Source organism: Dipodomys ordii, unplaced genomic scaffold, assembly GCF_000151885.1.
Source record: "Dipodomys ordii isolate 6190 unplaced genomic scaffold, Dord_2.0 Scaffold28, whole genome shotgun sequence".
NCBI classification, from domain to species: domain Eukaryota; kingdom Metazoa; phylum Chordata; class Mammalia; order Rodentia; family Heteromyidae; genus Dipodomys; species Dipodomys ordii.
This window is the reverse complement of record NW_012267244.1, coordinates 1,450,838-1,467,841: the sequence shown is the minus strand read 5'-3', so window position 1 is coordinate 1,467,841 and position 17,004 is coordinate 1,450,838. Positions and strand designations below refer to the sequence as shown.

Genomic DNA, 17,004 nt, shown 5'->3' with positions numbered 1-17,004 from the left:
CTAATAAAAAGCAGGTATGGTGGAGCATACCCATCATATCATAGTCCAGTCTGGCCTAAGCCAAAACTTCCTTATTTAAAAGAAACCAAAAAAGCAAAAAGGACTGGGAGCCAAGCTCGAGGGGTAGAGCATCTTTCTAGCAAGCATAGTTCTTGAGTTTAGGAAGGAAAAAAAAAAAACAGTATCTCTAAGTAGAAAAAGTTATTGCTCAAATAAACTGTTTGAATACTAAGCATTGATTTTTGTGGACTATTCTTTATTTATCTGGAATCAATGTAAGTCATGATCATGACATAGAATGCAATTCATCAATAAGGGTGATTCTTTCAGTGTTTATCTGTTACTCTGAATACTATTACTACTATGAAGAATGATTCCACATTCAAAATTAAATCATCCTAGGTAAAAAAATTAACTTACTTTTTTTTTTTTTTTTGTCGGTCATGGGACCTGAACTCTGGGCCTGGGTGCTGTCTCTAAGCTCTTCAGCTGAAGGTTAGTGCTCAACCACTTGGGCTACAGCGCCACTTCTGGCTTTTCTGCTTATATGGTGCTGAGGAATCGAACCTAGGGCCTCATGCATGCAAGGCAAGCACTCTACCACTAAGCTACCTTCCCAGCCCCAAGAATTAACTTACTTTCTAGAGAACTGTATGAAATATCACCACAGTTTTATTATTTCCTAATGATTTTCTGTTAAGTTTCTTATGGATAAATCTTAACTCTGGTAGTTTCATAATATTTAAAGTGATTCAAATTATATTAAATTTAAAGTAAGAAGTTTAATCATTGAAATTGATATACTTAACGTTCTTCCTAGTAGAACCCAGATGGCCAAAAACTGAACTGTTGGTGAAGGCTTGGTACAGGTCCACTTTCCTCATGCATTACCCACAATCACTGGTTTACCAAACACAGACTTCTTCAAGGCTTTAGGAAATCCTACCTATAACCTGGGAAGTATCTTCACTTTCTCCTGATAAATCACATGTTCCCTTACATAGGTAAAACAAAGCCCTAAATGATTCTTGTGGCTTACCATTTTCTGACCTTATTACTGTCTTAACAGATCAAAATTTCAGTTTAAATATTTCATCAAGACATCTGGCAATTAACCTTGCATTCATTGTTAGAATACCAAGAGTTCTAAAATGTAATAGTTAAATTAATGGGTTTATATGCACAATATCTAATCCTTCCAAAATAAAAAATGACTAAAAAAGGAATTGGGTATATATGAATCATTATTTTATGCAGAATGTCAAACTTGATGAAATCTTAGGGAATGGAAAAATATGCTATTCTATTGTGTTTTTGTTTCAGAAACTAGTAAAAGTATAAGGAGAAAACATTTTAAAATAATTTATCAAAGGTTAAACATAATAGAAATCAAAATAAAATTGAAAACTTACCAGCTTTAGAATACTAATAAAATATTTTATTAACAAAATCTGAAAAATGTGTACACCAAAATAAAAGTGATGACAAATGTCTAAAGATCTGCAAAGAATGTACACCACATGATTTTGTTTCTAACACTTTATATAAAAACTGTATTATAAATTCAAAATTAAACCTATTTGAATACTAACACTAACACTGTTCATATAAAGAAATTCAACAGTAGTAACATACAAACACAGAAATGTTTAGTTTTGGTCCTTCTGGAAAAAAGAATGAAGATATTTTGAGTCTTTTTCATGGTGGCTCCATGCCCAAAATTAGAATATAAGATGGTGATTGCAACATTTGTAGTGTTTATCCTTGTAATCCTTAAATGTCACCAGTCATAATAGCAATGAACTCCTCTTGATTAACTGCAGTAAGAAAGAAAATGTTAGAAATATAGATGCTTCATTTTAGTCAGAAAATAACCTACTTTTAAAACTTTTAAAAGTTACCATTTACGGTACTTTTAAATTTTATATTATGTAAACTTCCTAATAAGGCCTACTTTACTCAGAAGTTAAACAGTTAAACAGGTTTATTAAACAGAATTTCATGAATAACAAAAACATAAAATGTAATAAAGTTATAAAATTTATGTTCTACAATATTAACTGAGAAAAGAGATGATACTATGTTACTATAAAGCAATCAGTCATAACATTTGTACAAACTTATTAAGACAGTTTTAATAAACATGACATTTTACATTTCTTACGGTTCAATACTTCCATATTACTGCTCCTTAACTAGTTTGGCAAATGCTTCCTCTCTAAGTAAGGCTGAAAATACAAGGCATGTAAATTATGGGTATTCTGAAGAATAAAAATACATTAAAAAACTTTAAAGTTCAAATAGTTGTTTTTAAACTTTTGTATATTTAAAATAATTTCAAAGAAAAAATAATCAAAACCAGATGACTGCAATTAAAAATATCAATAAAAATGGCAACTTGAAAATACAAATTTTATTTTAAAAAATAGCAACCTGAAAATACAAATTTTATCTTAAGTACTGTTGAAACCATAAAAAACAGATGTAAATTCAGTATATAATCACTGATTACTTTACTAAAATAATTAAATTCAGTAAGAAATTGTAATTTGTAAAGTGTTTCAGACAGTATGCTACAACAGTGGATAATTCTCTAATATAATTTTTATAAAACAATACACAAATATGATTTCTAAATATTTGTTATGTTTCATTTTATGTATTCTGAGGAATCGAGTGTTATTCTATATCACTACTACAGTTTTATATTTACTTTGAAGTATACCTTATTTACCTTTAACGCCACATCTATGTTTATTACTTTTTATGTGTAATTTACAGTTTTACTGCTTTCAAAAACTGACCAGCATGAAACATTCAGAGACAGATGAACTACAAAAGTCCACAAGAGTGAGAAAATATTATGATCATTAGCTGTTAAAATACAAAGAATGCAGTTTGTATCACTAAACAAAACTTGATTTGCAACCCAAAAAAATTTATATTAAGTATATGCAAGTACAAAGCAGTCTGTTCTCTAAATGCTATGATCACTCAATAAAAAACACAGATACCATTAAGAGGAAGGTTTGAGAAAAAGATGGTCTTTAAAATGTGCTTGAAAAAATGACTAACATTTTAGTAGACAGATATTGGCAATTAGAGTACTCTTAAAATTGAGGAACAGCATAAGCAAATATGGCATAAAAAAGTGTTTTCAGGATCAGAGTACTCTGTCAAACTGTGCACATATGGAAAATGAGGGCTGAAACCATAAAGCAGAAGACAGTGGGAAATAAAACTAGTTACTTGAAGTGGGACAGATATTAGAAGACTTTACATTTATAAACAGTAAAGATTCATTTAATATGAACACAGAAATAGCATAATCAAACCTCCATTTTAGGAAATGAAATTAATCAACAAACTAAAGAAGAGTAAGATATTACAGGATTAGAGGTTTATAGACTCAGGTTAACTAAAGGCTATAAAAAAAACCAGTACTATTATGTAACACGTCAGCATACAGAATACTGCCACCTGCTGGACAATCAAGGAAAGCATAAATAAAGCTATAAGAATATATCTAAGACAGGTACTGGTATCCTACCCATATTCCTAGCTACTCGGGAGGCCGAGATCTGAGGACACCATTCAAAGCCAGAGCATCAGGAAAGTCTGGGAGACTTTTATCTCGAATTAATGGAAACAGAAAGTGGAGCTGTTGCAATAACTAGTATATATCTGAGACAAGCAGAAAAGGTCAGATAAGTTGATGTTAGGTGAAATGAACCCCAAGATAAGGACTCAAATGGTTTTTCTTTCTTGCTATTGTTTCTAAGGTATTTATAAGATGATTTCTTTGTTGCTTTGTATGTCCCTCCCTGTCCTTCCCCCACGGTATAACCCTTGCTTTCACTGTATTTGATGTTGGTATAATTTGTGGAGGGGAAGGGAAAAAAACAAATCTTTAAATAGGGATACAGATGGACCCATTGCAACAATGTGATGTACATCATTATGTTGAAAAACGAACTTTACAACTTTGGGGAGTTGGGGGGAGTTGGGAAGGGATGGGAAGAGGAAGCAGAGGAGGAGGCAACAATGCTTGATAAGAAATGTACTCATTATCCTGCTCATGTAATTGTAACCCCTCTATACAGTATTTCACAATAAAAAAGTGGAGCTGTGGCTCAAAGTGGTAGCAGGCTAGCCTTAAGCAAAAGAGCTCAGACACAGCACCCAACCCTGAGTTCAGGCCCCAAGTTCAGGTTCCATGACCAACAACAAAAAAGAACATTTCTAAGAAAGCAGGGTCTGAATCAGATGGCAACCATCCACAAAGGAAAAATAGTAAAAAGATCTGAAGTGTAACATTATTGTAACTTAGTAATAGTTTATAAGTGTATATTGGTTGAGTGACAAAGTCTGAAATTTTATTGAAGTTCTGCTAATACTTCATTTTCAGAGAGAAGTACCTTTTCAAAGTACAGTACTTCATATTATAACCTATAATAATTTTAAAATTCTGATTCATTCTACATTGAATTTGTAAAGTATTTCAACAAAAATCCCACTACAGACTGAATTATATAATGAATAAAAAGTGTTAGTTTCTAGCTATGGCACACCCATAGTCCCAACTACTCAGGAGGCTGAAGTAAGGTGATCTCTTGAGCCAGAGTTCAAGACCACCTTGGGCTCTGTCTATAAAGAAAAGAGGGAAGGATAGTTAACAAAGTATCTTGACTATCACAAGGTAGGAATCTAGTATATGTATCACACCAGAAATATTCAAAATTAAGGTTATGTAAAACTTACTTTCTCCATCACCATCTTTATCAAATTCTTCTATCATAGCCCGAAGTTCTTCATCACTCATATTTTCACCCAGTTCTCTAGCAACACGTCGCAAATTCCTCAAGCTTATTTTACCTGAATCATCATCATCAAATAGTTTAAATGCCTTAAGTATTTCTTCATGTGGATCTCTTTCCAATATCCAGTCTGTCACTGGAGTTAAAAATAAAAATTTAACCAAACCTACATAATCACAAAGGCATTCATTTGTAGAGTTAACTAAATATTAAATGAGAAAAGCTATAAATCTGTCAAACATTTATTCTAATAACAAAATATTACTATCTAAAACCCAAAGAAATAAACCTGAAATTATAAAAAGAAAATCCATATTTTAAATTTTAGATATTTAGAGCAAATAACTTATAACAGTAAGCGAAACTATATCACTCACACAAAAAAACTCGTGAGCCATATTTACTTCAGGTCAACTTTTATTTATTTTTATTTTTTATTTTTTTTGCCGGTCATGGGGCCTGAACTCAGGGCCTCAGCTCTTTGGCTCAAGGCTACCGCTCTACCACTTGAGCCACAGCGCCACTTCCGGCTTTTTTTTTCTTTTTGCTTATGTGGTGCTGAGGAATCGAACCCAGGGCCTCATGCATAAAGCAAGCACTCTACCACTGAGCCACCTTCCCAGTCCCTCAACTTTTATTAAGAATTGTACTTGGCTCCAGTGACACCACACCTAAATGAGACTAAAACGTCATACCCCCCAACAAGCTAACTCAATAAAAGCTGTTAGCTAAACTTAATATACTCACTCTTCCTCTAATTGAATCCTTAAAAACAAACAGAATTTGAGAAATTAACAAAAAGCACTTCTATCATTGATAAGGCACACTCTGAATCAATAGATGAAAATTCCACTAACATGATTAGAAGAACCTCTTGGTGTCTAAAATGTGGAAAGTAGATTTAAAGGATTCAAACTGATCACAGTAAAACAGGAAAATAAAATCTTGGAAAAGTACTCTCTAAAGTCATAGACACTTTGCTCAGAAGGATAATGTGAGTAATTTTAGGCCTCAACAAAAGAAATAGGTATTTAATATACTAAACAAAATCACATATAAAATCATAGTAATGTAGCTAGCCTAAACATTTTCCATACTAGCCTTTAATTGGTAAGTATAATAACAAAAAAACTGAAGTAAAAATATGTAAGTTTTTTTAAATACTAGGTAAAATTCTGAAAATGTGGGTATGTCTAAAGTAATTGTACATGCTACTCTACAAGAAAAGAAAAGGTATTTTAAGATTACCAGTGTAACATTAAAAGTAGTCCTCTTGAGGGCACAGAATCATCATAAAACTACAACAGTTTGAAAATATAAAGTGCTGGTATGTTTAGTGAATGTAAACTTAAAAAATAAATCAATAAATCAAAATCCCCAACAAGTTATTGTTGTTTGCTGCTGTTTCATCTGCATTTGGTTGAGCAAGCACCTGGTAAAGCTAATGTATCACCAACATATTCAATACGTAACTTTTAATCACTAATTTTATCCAAAAAAAGGCTTCCAAGTAACTAATTGAAGTATATTACTATCAGTATGCAAATCAAAGCTCATAAATATTCAGTCAAAAAAGATTTGGCATATATACAGCCATTACACCAAAATAAAATACCACACTTAACTCTATGGCTCATACTCAAACTTATTTTGAATTTAGTCCCAACAAAAAAGCAGGACAAGGAAAAAAGTGTTAAGAAATTTTCCTTACCAATTAAATAATTTGCATGACAGGTGAACCAAAAAAGCAGCTTGCTGAATGTATTACTGTACTTAAGGAAGCAACAGGGTGATATGGGGAACAGATGGGGCTCCAAGATGTATAAATTCTTATCCCTCTGGTACTTTGTGCTAGCTCAGATTTATTTGTAATCTATATATCCTTTTATCAATGCTTTCCTTTAGAATAAAGCTATTTCTTGAAATTACAAATGTCTGTAGTTGCAGATACCTAAAGTATTATCTAGCATATATAATTATTCAGAGCCTCTTCTCCATGTCGTCTTCTTCTACTTCTGTTTTATAAGTAAACTTTAATCGCAAGAAGTATCTTTCCATGAAATCTATTGATATATATTTCATATAGGTTTCCTCTATTTCACAAAACTTCAGACTTCTCAGCCGGGCGCCAGTGGTTCACGCCTGTAATTCTAGCTACTCAGGAGGCTGAGATCTGAGGATCTCGGTTCAAAGCCAGCCCGGGCAGAAAAGTCTGTGAAACTCTTATCTCCAATAAACCACCAGAAAACTGGAAGTGGCACTGTAGCTCAAGTGGTAGAATGCTTGCCTTGAGCTGAAGACAGAGCTCAAGCCCAGAGTTCAAGCCCCACAACTGACCAAAAAAAAAAAAAACAAAAACCTTCAGACTTCTATGTAACTGTTATTATCTCATGAGGTATTTGTTTTGTTTTTTTTTTTATAATACTGAAGTTTTGTTGTTGTTGTTGTTGTTTGTCGGTCATGGGGCCTAAACTCTGGGCCTGGGTGCTATTCCCGAGCTTTTTAGCTCAAGGCTAGCGCTCTACCACTTGAACCATAGCACCATTTCCAGCTTTTTCTGCTTATGTGGTGCTGAGGAATCAAATCCAGGGCCTCATGCATGCAAGGCAAGCACTAAGCCACCTTCCAAGCCCCAATACTGAGGGTTTTATTAAAGTAAAGCACACTAAATCAAACCAATTTAAAGACACATGATTTAACTACAACTATCAGAAGTATACTTCATCAAAATAATTAGGTCTTATGCATATAAAAACTCACTTAAGAATACAACATTCAAACACATCACATTAAGAGTAAATAAAAAATGATTTAGTGCTAGAATAGCAAGTATACTTCTCACTGCCACTAGAAATTTCTATCCAAACACAAACACTTGCTTTAAACCCAGCACACTGGGCTCCAAACTCCTTCCATGACCACCATGGCAGGTCTTTGCTCCTCCCTGACCTGTAACCTTCAAGGACAAGAGCATCAATAATAGATACTTCACTCAATTTGAAAAGCCAAAATCGCTTCCTTCCCATAAACTTCATCAGTGAACAGATTATGTCGCTCTCATTGGTAGAGGAAAAACTACACCATTTCAGGACTGACGTCTATAATGTGGTTTGAGATCCTTCGTCCCGCTAACTCATCCTCAATCTTCACATCAGTTATTTTTCTAAAATACATCATATCCCCTAACTTAAAAATTGTTAGATAATCTCTGCTGACTAAAGGCTAAATCTCTCCATTATTCGACACTTGGCCAATAGGACCCACTTCTTTCTCAGTTATTTCCCTACCCTCTAAACAAGGGAACCATCTGAAGTTTCAAAATGTGCTAGACTTCTAATACCACTCCTAGTTTTGCTATCTTCTTTGCTTCTTGAAGTATTTTTCTACTCCTCCTGCAGCCTTCTTGGAAATTGTATTCACATTCCAAAGGGCCTAAATTTAAAATCCCCACAGTGAAGTCTGCTTAAATTTGTCTGGATGAAGAGCTGATAATAAATCTTTCCAATAAATGGCCAGACAGTAAATATTTTAGAGGCCTGGCAGGGGGTCCTAAGGTCTCTGTTTTAACCATGCACTTTACTATGGTAGCATGAAGAATGGGTATGGTAGCATTAGAGTGCAGTAGTGGCCCAAGAGTTGTAGCTGCCCTAGACAAAAACCACACTTTACCACATGAACCATGGCTTGTTATCACCTACACTTAAAAGAAAAATTGCTTGGTAACTTTTAATTAATTCCTCTTCCTCACACCAGTAACCTAATGCCAAAAATTCAGTATTAAATATGCAAAATAAAAATATAATATTGTAAATAGGCAATTAAAAGAACAACATAGTATGTGACAGAAACAGAAGAAACACAAGTATCTGATTTATACTGTTCTTACTTCTGAAAAACAATCCTAGCAGACATGGGTTGACTCATGCCTGTAATCCTAAATATTCAGGGGACTGACATCTGAAGGCTCACAGTTTAAGGCCAACTCAGGCAAAAAAGTACCTTAGATTCCATTTCTAAAAGAACCAGCAAAAAGCAGAGCTGGAGGTATGGCTCAAGTAGTAAAGTGCCAGCCTTGCAAGTGTGAGACCCTAAGTACAAACCCTAATACCATGTTCTCCTCCCTCAAGAAAGCAATTCTTGAAATACCAATGATACTCATCAGCTCAGGCCTCCTTGAATCTAAACTTGCATTAAATATTTAATGCTTCTTCCTAAAGCTGGGGGGGAGGGGGAACATTAAATGTTAAGTTCATTTATAGGTATCTTTGAGACAGTATACTTAAGCAGTAGTAGATAATACATAAAGCCAAGATTCGTATGTTCTGGTTTTGAGGCACTCATCACAAAGTATAAAATATTAACCTATGTCTCATTATTAATCAAAATATGAAGGTTGGATACATCATTTTTGATTGATTCTCAAATGTAAGGAATTTTTACTTAGTAGCTGGTATTCTCAATAGGTAGCTTTATGTAGCTAAAGTATATGTTAGATATGTCAGAGGTTCATCATTAAAGAGCCAAAGTTGGTGTTTGCCATAGCTATGTATTCTAGAAGAAATAAGTATTTTTGCTCTGTTATCTTAGAAAAGATAGGATTTCAGGAAAAGGTGAAAGTAGCATGGGCCTCTGTTCCTCACTGCTAATAAAACCTCTTTTGAAACTGAATTCAGGGGATGGGAATGTGGTTTAGTGGTTGAGTGCTTTTCTAGCATGCATAAAGCCCTGGGTTCGATTCCTCAGTACCACAAAAAACAGAAAAAGCCCGAAGAGTCACTGTGGCTCAAGTAGTAGAGTGCTAGCCTTGAGCAAAAGAAGCTAGGGACAGTGCTCAGGCCCTGAGTTGAAGCCCCAGGATTGGCAAAAAAAAAAAAAAAAGTCTCATGGAGCCCAGCACTGGTGGCTCATGCCTATAATCCATGCCTATAATCCTAGCTACTCTCATGAGGCTGAGATCTGAGGCTCAGAATTCAAAGCCAGCCCCGGCAGGTAAGCCCATGAGACTATTATCTCCAATAAACCACTAGAAAACCAGAAGTGGCGCTGTGGCTCAAGTGATAAGAGCGGTCTCCTTGAGCTGAAGAGCTGAGGGATGGCATCCAAGCCCAGATTTCAAGCCCCATGACTGACAAAAAAAAAAAAACAAAACAAAAACTGAATTCATTGACAAAAAAAAAATTATTTACAGAAACAATGATGATAATAAAAAAAAAAACAGAAAACTCTCAGTTGTTTTTTTTTTTGGTCCAGTATGCTACCTGACACAAATACTATTTTTAAAAGTTGTAATAGATCACACTTAGTAGCACTTACTATATGCAAGGTCCTTTTATAAGTACTTCATGTATTATTAAATTATTTAATCCTTACAAGAACCCTTTGAGACATATTTACAATTATCCCAATTTGATAGTTGAACTTAAGACATAGGGAAGTAAAATGGTTAAACTGTATAGCTAGTAAGTGGTAAAACCCAGATCTGAATTCTCAAGTAGGCCAGTGTAAATGACCACACAGTAGCTAATGTGCCTGAATTATATAGCTCTTTCCTAGTATTATTATTCCACTATAGCCTAACACTTTGTTCCTACAAATGATCTAAATTCACACGTGGAATATTATAAGCATAAACCTACAAAAACATCTATCTGTACTGAGAGAAGAAAGATGGCCCTTTCCTTTTCAGGAAAATAAATCTGCAAATCCTAAGAAATAAAACAATATACTTCTAAAAGGAACAGGTGCTTCACTAAACAGTCACATATTAGTTTACAAGTTGGAGAATCTGTGCTGTGGTTTCTTTCACTTAAATTTGCCATTTACTTCTATCTCCCCTCTTTGTTATGAGCTTTCAAATTAGAAAAAAAAAAAGTCTAACAATGTGAATCTATTTTCTCTACTAATTACCATTTCTTTTTGTTTCTCATATTGCTTCTTAATGAATATTTAAAATAAGTTTATACGTGCATATATAATTGCATATGCTTTCAATTTTTTGAAAATAACTACATGATGTGCTTAAGTGATTATCATTTTTTGGGAAAAATAACAATAGAAATAAATCTGAATGTTTACACATTTCACATATGATATTTTAGTCAATATATTCAGGTTATAGTAGCCAAGTCCTAGCTTTCCAGAATCTTCTATACTGAAAAGCCTAATCTAGACTATAAAAAAAAAAGATTTATCTATGACTAATCAATAACTCACTAAAATCAATTATATACAATTTAAGTATATTAAACTCATGACATTATTTTCCCTTGGTAGTTCTAAAGCATTTTCTGTTTCTTCAATCTGCCAAATACTTCCTTTACTACTCTTTTAAATAGTTCAAAGTTATCCAGCACATACAGCCCTCTCATCAACTCTATCATTATGAAGGAAAGTTTCTCCTCTATGGCCAAAAATACCAAATGCAATCAATTTCCTCTTCTCCCACTATACCCCCCCCCCAAAAAAAAATTATTTGTAGAAAGGTCTTGGAAAATATTTCCTAAGTAGCAGAACACTATATTTTTTTTCTTACTCAGAGAAAATTATTTGTTGATTAACTTTTTAAAACATAATATATAAACACTTATTAATTGGAAAAAATCTTTCCATAGAAAGCTGCATTATAATTTCTGCTTGGAAGAAACTTATTATTATTCTTAGACAAAACTACAATTCTCACAACTACAAACATTTTTCCTTTGAAAGAAGAAAAAACGTACCCTCTGTTCAAAAAAAATGTGAACCGTATTGTACGCCAAAACATTCAATAACAAAATTCTCTATTTTAATTTTAAAAAATATATATTAACTGGACAATTTCCCAACAACTTCTGATTACAAAATCATTAAAATACACACCAACTTCATTAAAATCTTCAAAGGTGATTTTCCCTGTGGCTTCTCTGTCGTAATCCTTAAGAATTTTCAGCACATCCGCTTTTTTTACATCAAACCCCAAAGCTCTCATTGCCACCTTTTGGAGTAAAAGAGAAAAGCAAATTATGAAGCATTTCTTACAAAAGAAATGATTACTAATCTTTTTATCTCTTAAAGAGATAAAAATGCTTTGAGGAAATACAATTCTTTTGTAGGCTTTATATACCTAAAATAACAAAGAGTACAGTTAATCTTCATTACAGAAATAAGACATTTTCATTAAGATTTTATTTTTTCTGACTAGTGAACAGTGTTTAGAGAATACACCCTATTATGCATTGACTTGGACAATTTTAAAAATCTATTTACTCTCAAAGAATTAAAATGTAAACTATATATTACATAAATATTAAGGCTATACAAGAACAAGGATGTATATATTAAACAAAAATTATACACTAAAACACAAATTATTGGCTCAGCCTAGTAGCACACATCTGTAATCAAAGCATTCAGGTGGTTAAGGCAGGAGAATTCCAAGTTTAAGACCATCCTTGGCTATGAAGTAAGACTCTTATCAGTAAGTAAATAAATAATAAAGACCCTGTGCAATTAGTTACCAAGTAAACAGTCCAGGACCTAAGTTTAAACAAATAAGAAAAGAGTTATATTACTAATTAATGAAGTCTTATTTGAGAGTTGTTCCTTAATGAATAAATGAAGAGAAGTAGAAGGCATTCAGAAAGGATGATTGGTAATAAAACAGACACTGAAATGGATGTTGGAAAAACAGATCTGAGAAACAATGAACAGAGCTGTTTACCTTCTATGAATGGGAAGAGCTCAGGTGAAAGGCAGCAACTAGCAAGTGACAAAACTAGATGGGAATAAAACCTCAGCGGGCATTTAATAGAAAGCAAAGCAAAGGAATCTGAAGTTCATGTAGTGTGTGGTAGATAGTGAGTCAGTAAAGGTCTAAATGCAGCAAACTATTAGAATAGTTTAAGAAAGATCTAAATCAATGGTGATGTACAAGGTGAACTACAAATAAAAAAACAAGTTAGAAAGTTTCAGCAATGAAAAAAGTTCCAAACCAAGCTAGTAATCGCAACAAATCGAAGAAACATTTTAAAGGTCAAATCAGGATAGCTAAAAGAAAAAACAACAGGAAAAACAATCTGGAGAGACCATAAAGATTGAGCAGTTTACTACTAGACATTCTACACATTCTATCGTTTCACTGCCTAGTTCCTAACCCTATTCGGAATTCTTGTGCACCAAAATCCCTTACAGAGTTGCCAAAGCTAACTACGAAATAAACATTCAGATTTTCCATTAAGGATAGTTAAAATCTCAAAAAGTTATCTTTGGGATTACGCTAAATATAAAACTACTATCAACTTCCCTTGCATCTTTATAAATAACTCCAAGCCTTAACGGTGACATTTTCCTCCGTTAGGTATGTAATATTAGGTATCAGACAAGTTATATACTGTTTGTATCAGAGAAAGTAAGTTGAGACTGAAAGTGGACTGAAAATTTAAAGCTTACAAGACACTGAACATTCCCTCAATCGTAAAATTAAGCTATCCTTGCACACATGTGTGCAGGAACACACGCACGCACACGCACGCACGCGCGCGCACACACACACACACACACACACACACACACACACAGAGAAACCAGAAGTCAGAAGAATATGGTACTAACTAAACGCAGTCCTTCAATTATATGAGTGAAAAATACACAGTATCAATATCATTTATTCTACCAAATGACAAAAAATTCCAAAAAATGTTAGTTCTATTTACTTTTCTTACAGCACCTAACTGTAATTGTTTAAAATTGCTTCATAATTTTAATACCAGTTCATTTAAAATAATTATTTCCAAATATATTTTAAAGCAAATGCCAAAACTGTAAATAACTTAATGGGGAATTAAACCTCAAAGTACACTATTACCTTTAATTCATGATAATCTATTGCTTCATCTTTGTCTGTATCAAATAGCTCAAAAGCATCTTTAATTTCTTGTTTCTGTTCTTCAGAGAGTTCTCTTCTTTTTTTCCTCTTTGTTTTATCTACCAGCTCACTTCTATGAAACAGAAAAACAGTCTTTAGGCCCCCTTAAATACAATGTTTTATGCAAATTGGTCAAAGAATAAGTTTCAAAAAAAATTTCTAAAGGATTCTGGTGAGTCAATACCCTGCTTATTTCCTAATCTAAACTACTATTTACTTGCATTTCCCAAGACTGAACAGTGCTACTACACATTTATAACTAAAGGAATCCTAGCTACTCCTAGCCAATCAGGAAGCTGAGATCTGAGGGCCAGGGTCCGAAGCCACTCCATGTAGAAGCCATTCCATGTAGAAAAAGTCTGTGGGACTCTTATCTCCAATTAACCAGCAAAAAGCCAAAAGTGAAACTGACTCAAATGGCAGAGTGCCAGCCTTGAGTGAAAAGTTAAGGGAGAGTGCTCTGACCTCTGACCCTGAGTTCAAATCCCAGTAAGAAAGAGAAAGAGAAAATGAATATACCAAGTTTCCCTCTCCTGTCCTTTGTATTTTTCCCACAAATATTACTGGGAAGAAATAAGAATAGCGAAAAGTCTTACATACAGGTCTGAAATCCCAACCAAAGCAAGTATCCATACTTATTGTTAACATCATTCTACAAAAGCATAAAAACAGCAAAAATGAAAACAAAACTCATCGTTGATCATTCTTTACTTGTATTTCTTGTAAAATTGGGTTCTCAAAATCACTACATGAAAAAAAAAAAACCATAAAGTGTATCAATTACACAAAGTATTCTGGCTCTGTAAATCCAGGTTTTATTTAACATTACAGGCTTCTACCAATTTAGTACGGTCCTTGTAACTTCTCGGACTATACCAAACCAACCAAAATATTAATGCCTCTAGATCTATTACAAATGCTAGACTCCAAAAATAGGACGGAGTACTCTGGCTTAGTTCCAGGAGACGTGAAAAGTCTTGCACTCTTCACTTAGCATGTAAATGAGAGGCTAAACTTTTTTGTCTAAAAACAAAACATCTCCGGAAAAGCTTAACAGAAATAAAAGGGCAGGGGGGTTGGGGGTGGGGGGGGGAGGAGGGCTTTAATCTTCAAGCCAGAAACATCTTCCTGCAAAGCTGGCGGCCTTGAAGCGCTCCCACTTTCTTCTTTTAGAGAGGGTGCCACACGCGTGTGCCAACACCGGTTTCGAAGGGGGTAAGATGCTTAGGAAACTGGAGAGTGTCATTCTGAAGACCAAGGCCGGTGTCGGAGGGGGTGATCGGGGGCGTTTCAAGGTGGTTGGCTCCCCCCCCCCCGAGGAGCCCGGACCTGTCTAGACAGGGCCTGACTGGCAGGCTGGCGTGGGGCGGCGGGGTGACGGCGGCCCTGGTCCGCCCCAGGCTCCGGCGCTCGCGCGGCCTCCCCCGGCCTCTTGCGCGGGGCCGAGTGCGGCACGCAGCGGAACCCGGCCCAGGCCCCGGCCCAGCGCCTTCCCCTCCGAGGGTGGCCTGGTTACGGCCGCGTCGTGTCACGTCTCCGCGGAGGGAGGGGACCGGAGGTCGGAACAGCACCGTAGCGGAGGCCTGCGGCGGCGGGGCACGGCCTTTCCCGGCGAGGGGAAGCGGCGGCCGCCCCGGCTCCGCGGGCGGGAACCCCGGGAGCCAGGGCCCGGTGCTCGGGGAACACCGAGACCTCGCGATAGCGCACTCCCTCCCGGCTCGCCGTGGAACCCGCGGCCTCCGAGGGCCACGGCGGGAAGGGCCTCGGGCCTGGGGCCCAGGCGGAGGGCTGCGGACGGGGTGGCCCGGGGTCCCCGTCCCGCGTCCGTCACGGCATCCTCCGGCTGGCGCGGGCCGCAAGCGGCCTCCCACCCCCACCCATCCGGGGCCCCACTCCGCGGTGTCCACAGCATTCCGCTCCGGGGTGCCTCAGTACCGACCTCAGAGCTAAACTCATTTTCTCTCCGCACGGAGACCTTCCTCTCAAGAACGACTTTAACCCCCTAGACGGCGCCGCGCCCCTTCCACTCGCCGTTCAACAGACGCCCAGCTCGCCCGACCGCCCTGAGCACCAGGAACTCCTGAGCCGGATTGGTCGAAAAGCGCCAATGCGCTGCTCGTTAGAACGGAAGTTTTGCGATCCTCTATTCCCATTGGTCACATGGTACGTCAATCAAAGAAAGTCTATTGGTCCTCTCCCCCCACCCCCTCCACCCATCAGATTGGCCAGATGTGTTCTCCGCCAACCCCTGGATCTTTTGCGGGTGCGCTTCTGAGTCGGGGCTTTGAGGCGGATACAGGAAGAGAACTAGTCCCGCAGGCTAGTCATCCCGCAGGCTGTCTTCCTAGGCGGGGAGCGGCGGGTGCAGAGAAAGCTTCCTAACTTGGCTCCGGCCTGATCAAAAACTTTGCACTACCGGGCACATGTACTTAAAATGCGCAGTGAGATCTGCCTAGCTCCACTCTGATTCGGGAATGGAGTCGCTCGTTCTGTCTCTTCTCCGTTGCTATTTCACAACACATCGAGGTTCCTCAAGCTCACTTTATTTTAATAGTTAATTGATAATTAATGAATACTCTTGTGTTCTTCATCTCTCCTACTTAGCTGAACTTCTTGAAGAGCAGGATTGTATCTTCCATTCGACAGTAGTCAAATAAAAACAAAATAATAATAAAATGTATTATGCCTGAAAGTGCTGTATTTTGGTAAACATTCATATAACAACTATGAAATTAATTTCTGATGTCTAAATAATCTTCAGAGTACGTCCTCAGACTTAATATTTTACAAACTGCCTGCAAAAACTAAAATTCAGAAAGCTGCTGACAATCCTACCAACACTTCGGAAAGAGTCAATCCACCTGACAGAACCTCAGGGAGATTCCACATAAAGGGTAGGAAGAGAAGTCGGAAGAATACAAAGCCAGCACTTTGCTTCCTCCAGATTTCCCTCCCTAAAACTTTCTCTTCACCTGTGTCTAGAATTGCACTCTTTAAACTAAGAATTAAAAAACATCAGTTATTCTTTTTTAATCAGCAGCATGAAACATAAAACTAAGGGAAACAAATGATTATCTTAGGACTTCAAGTCAGCTAGCAACCAAAAGAAATTCACTGTGATAATAATAATGATGATTAACTTCCTAAGACGTAATAGGAAAATACTGTATCAGAGAACAGAATACTCAGAAAAAAAGAAAAGAGAACAAGAAAATGTTGGAAATAAACATATACATGCAGAAGATTAAAAATCTAATAGAATTATATGGTGACTTAGTAGACAAA

The 17,004-nt window shown here is 36.3% G+C and overlaps 1 protein-coding gene across 2 annotated transcripts; it reads right to left on the bottom strand.

Annotated features, from left to right (window-relative positions):
- Window positions 1-1,423: 1,423 nt before the first annotated feature.
- On the bottom strand, window positions 1,424-15,802 carry Cetn3 (centrin, EF-hand protein, 3). Of its 2 annotated transcripts, none has more exons than XM_013015940.1 (5): window positions 15,659-15,802; window positions 13,660-13,792; window positions 11,676-11,790; window positions 4,762-4,875; window positions 1,424-1,817 (listed from the first exon to the last, which is right to left on the bottom strand). In XM_013015940.1, exons 1-5 carry the CDS (start codon window positions 15,673-15,675, stop codon window positions 1,774-1,776), a joined length of 423 nt encoding a protein of 140 aa, XP_012871394.1. In that variant the 5' UTR covers window positions 15,676-15,802; the 3' UTR covers window positions 1,424-1,773. The 2 variants fall into 2 exon arrangements, with proteins under 2 accessions (XP_012871394.1, XP_012871393.1); XM_013015939.1 differs by having other exon boundaries at window positions 4,762-4,953; window positions 15,659-15,799.
- Window positions 15,803-17,004: the final 1,202 nt, after the last annotated feature.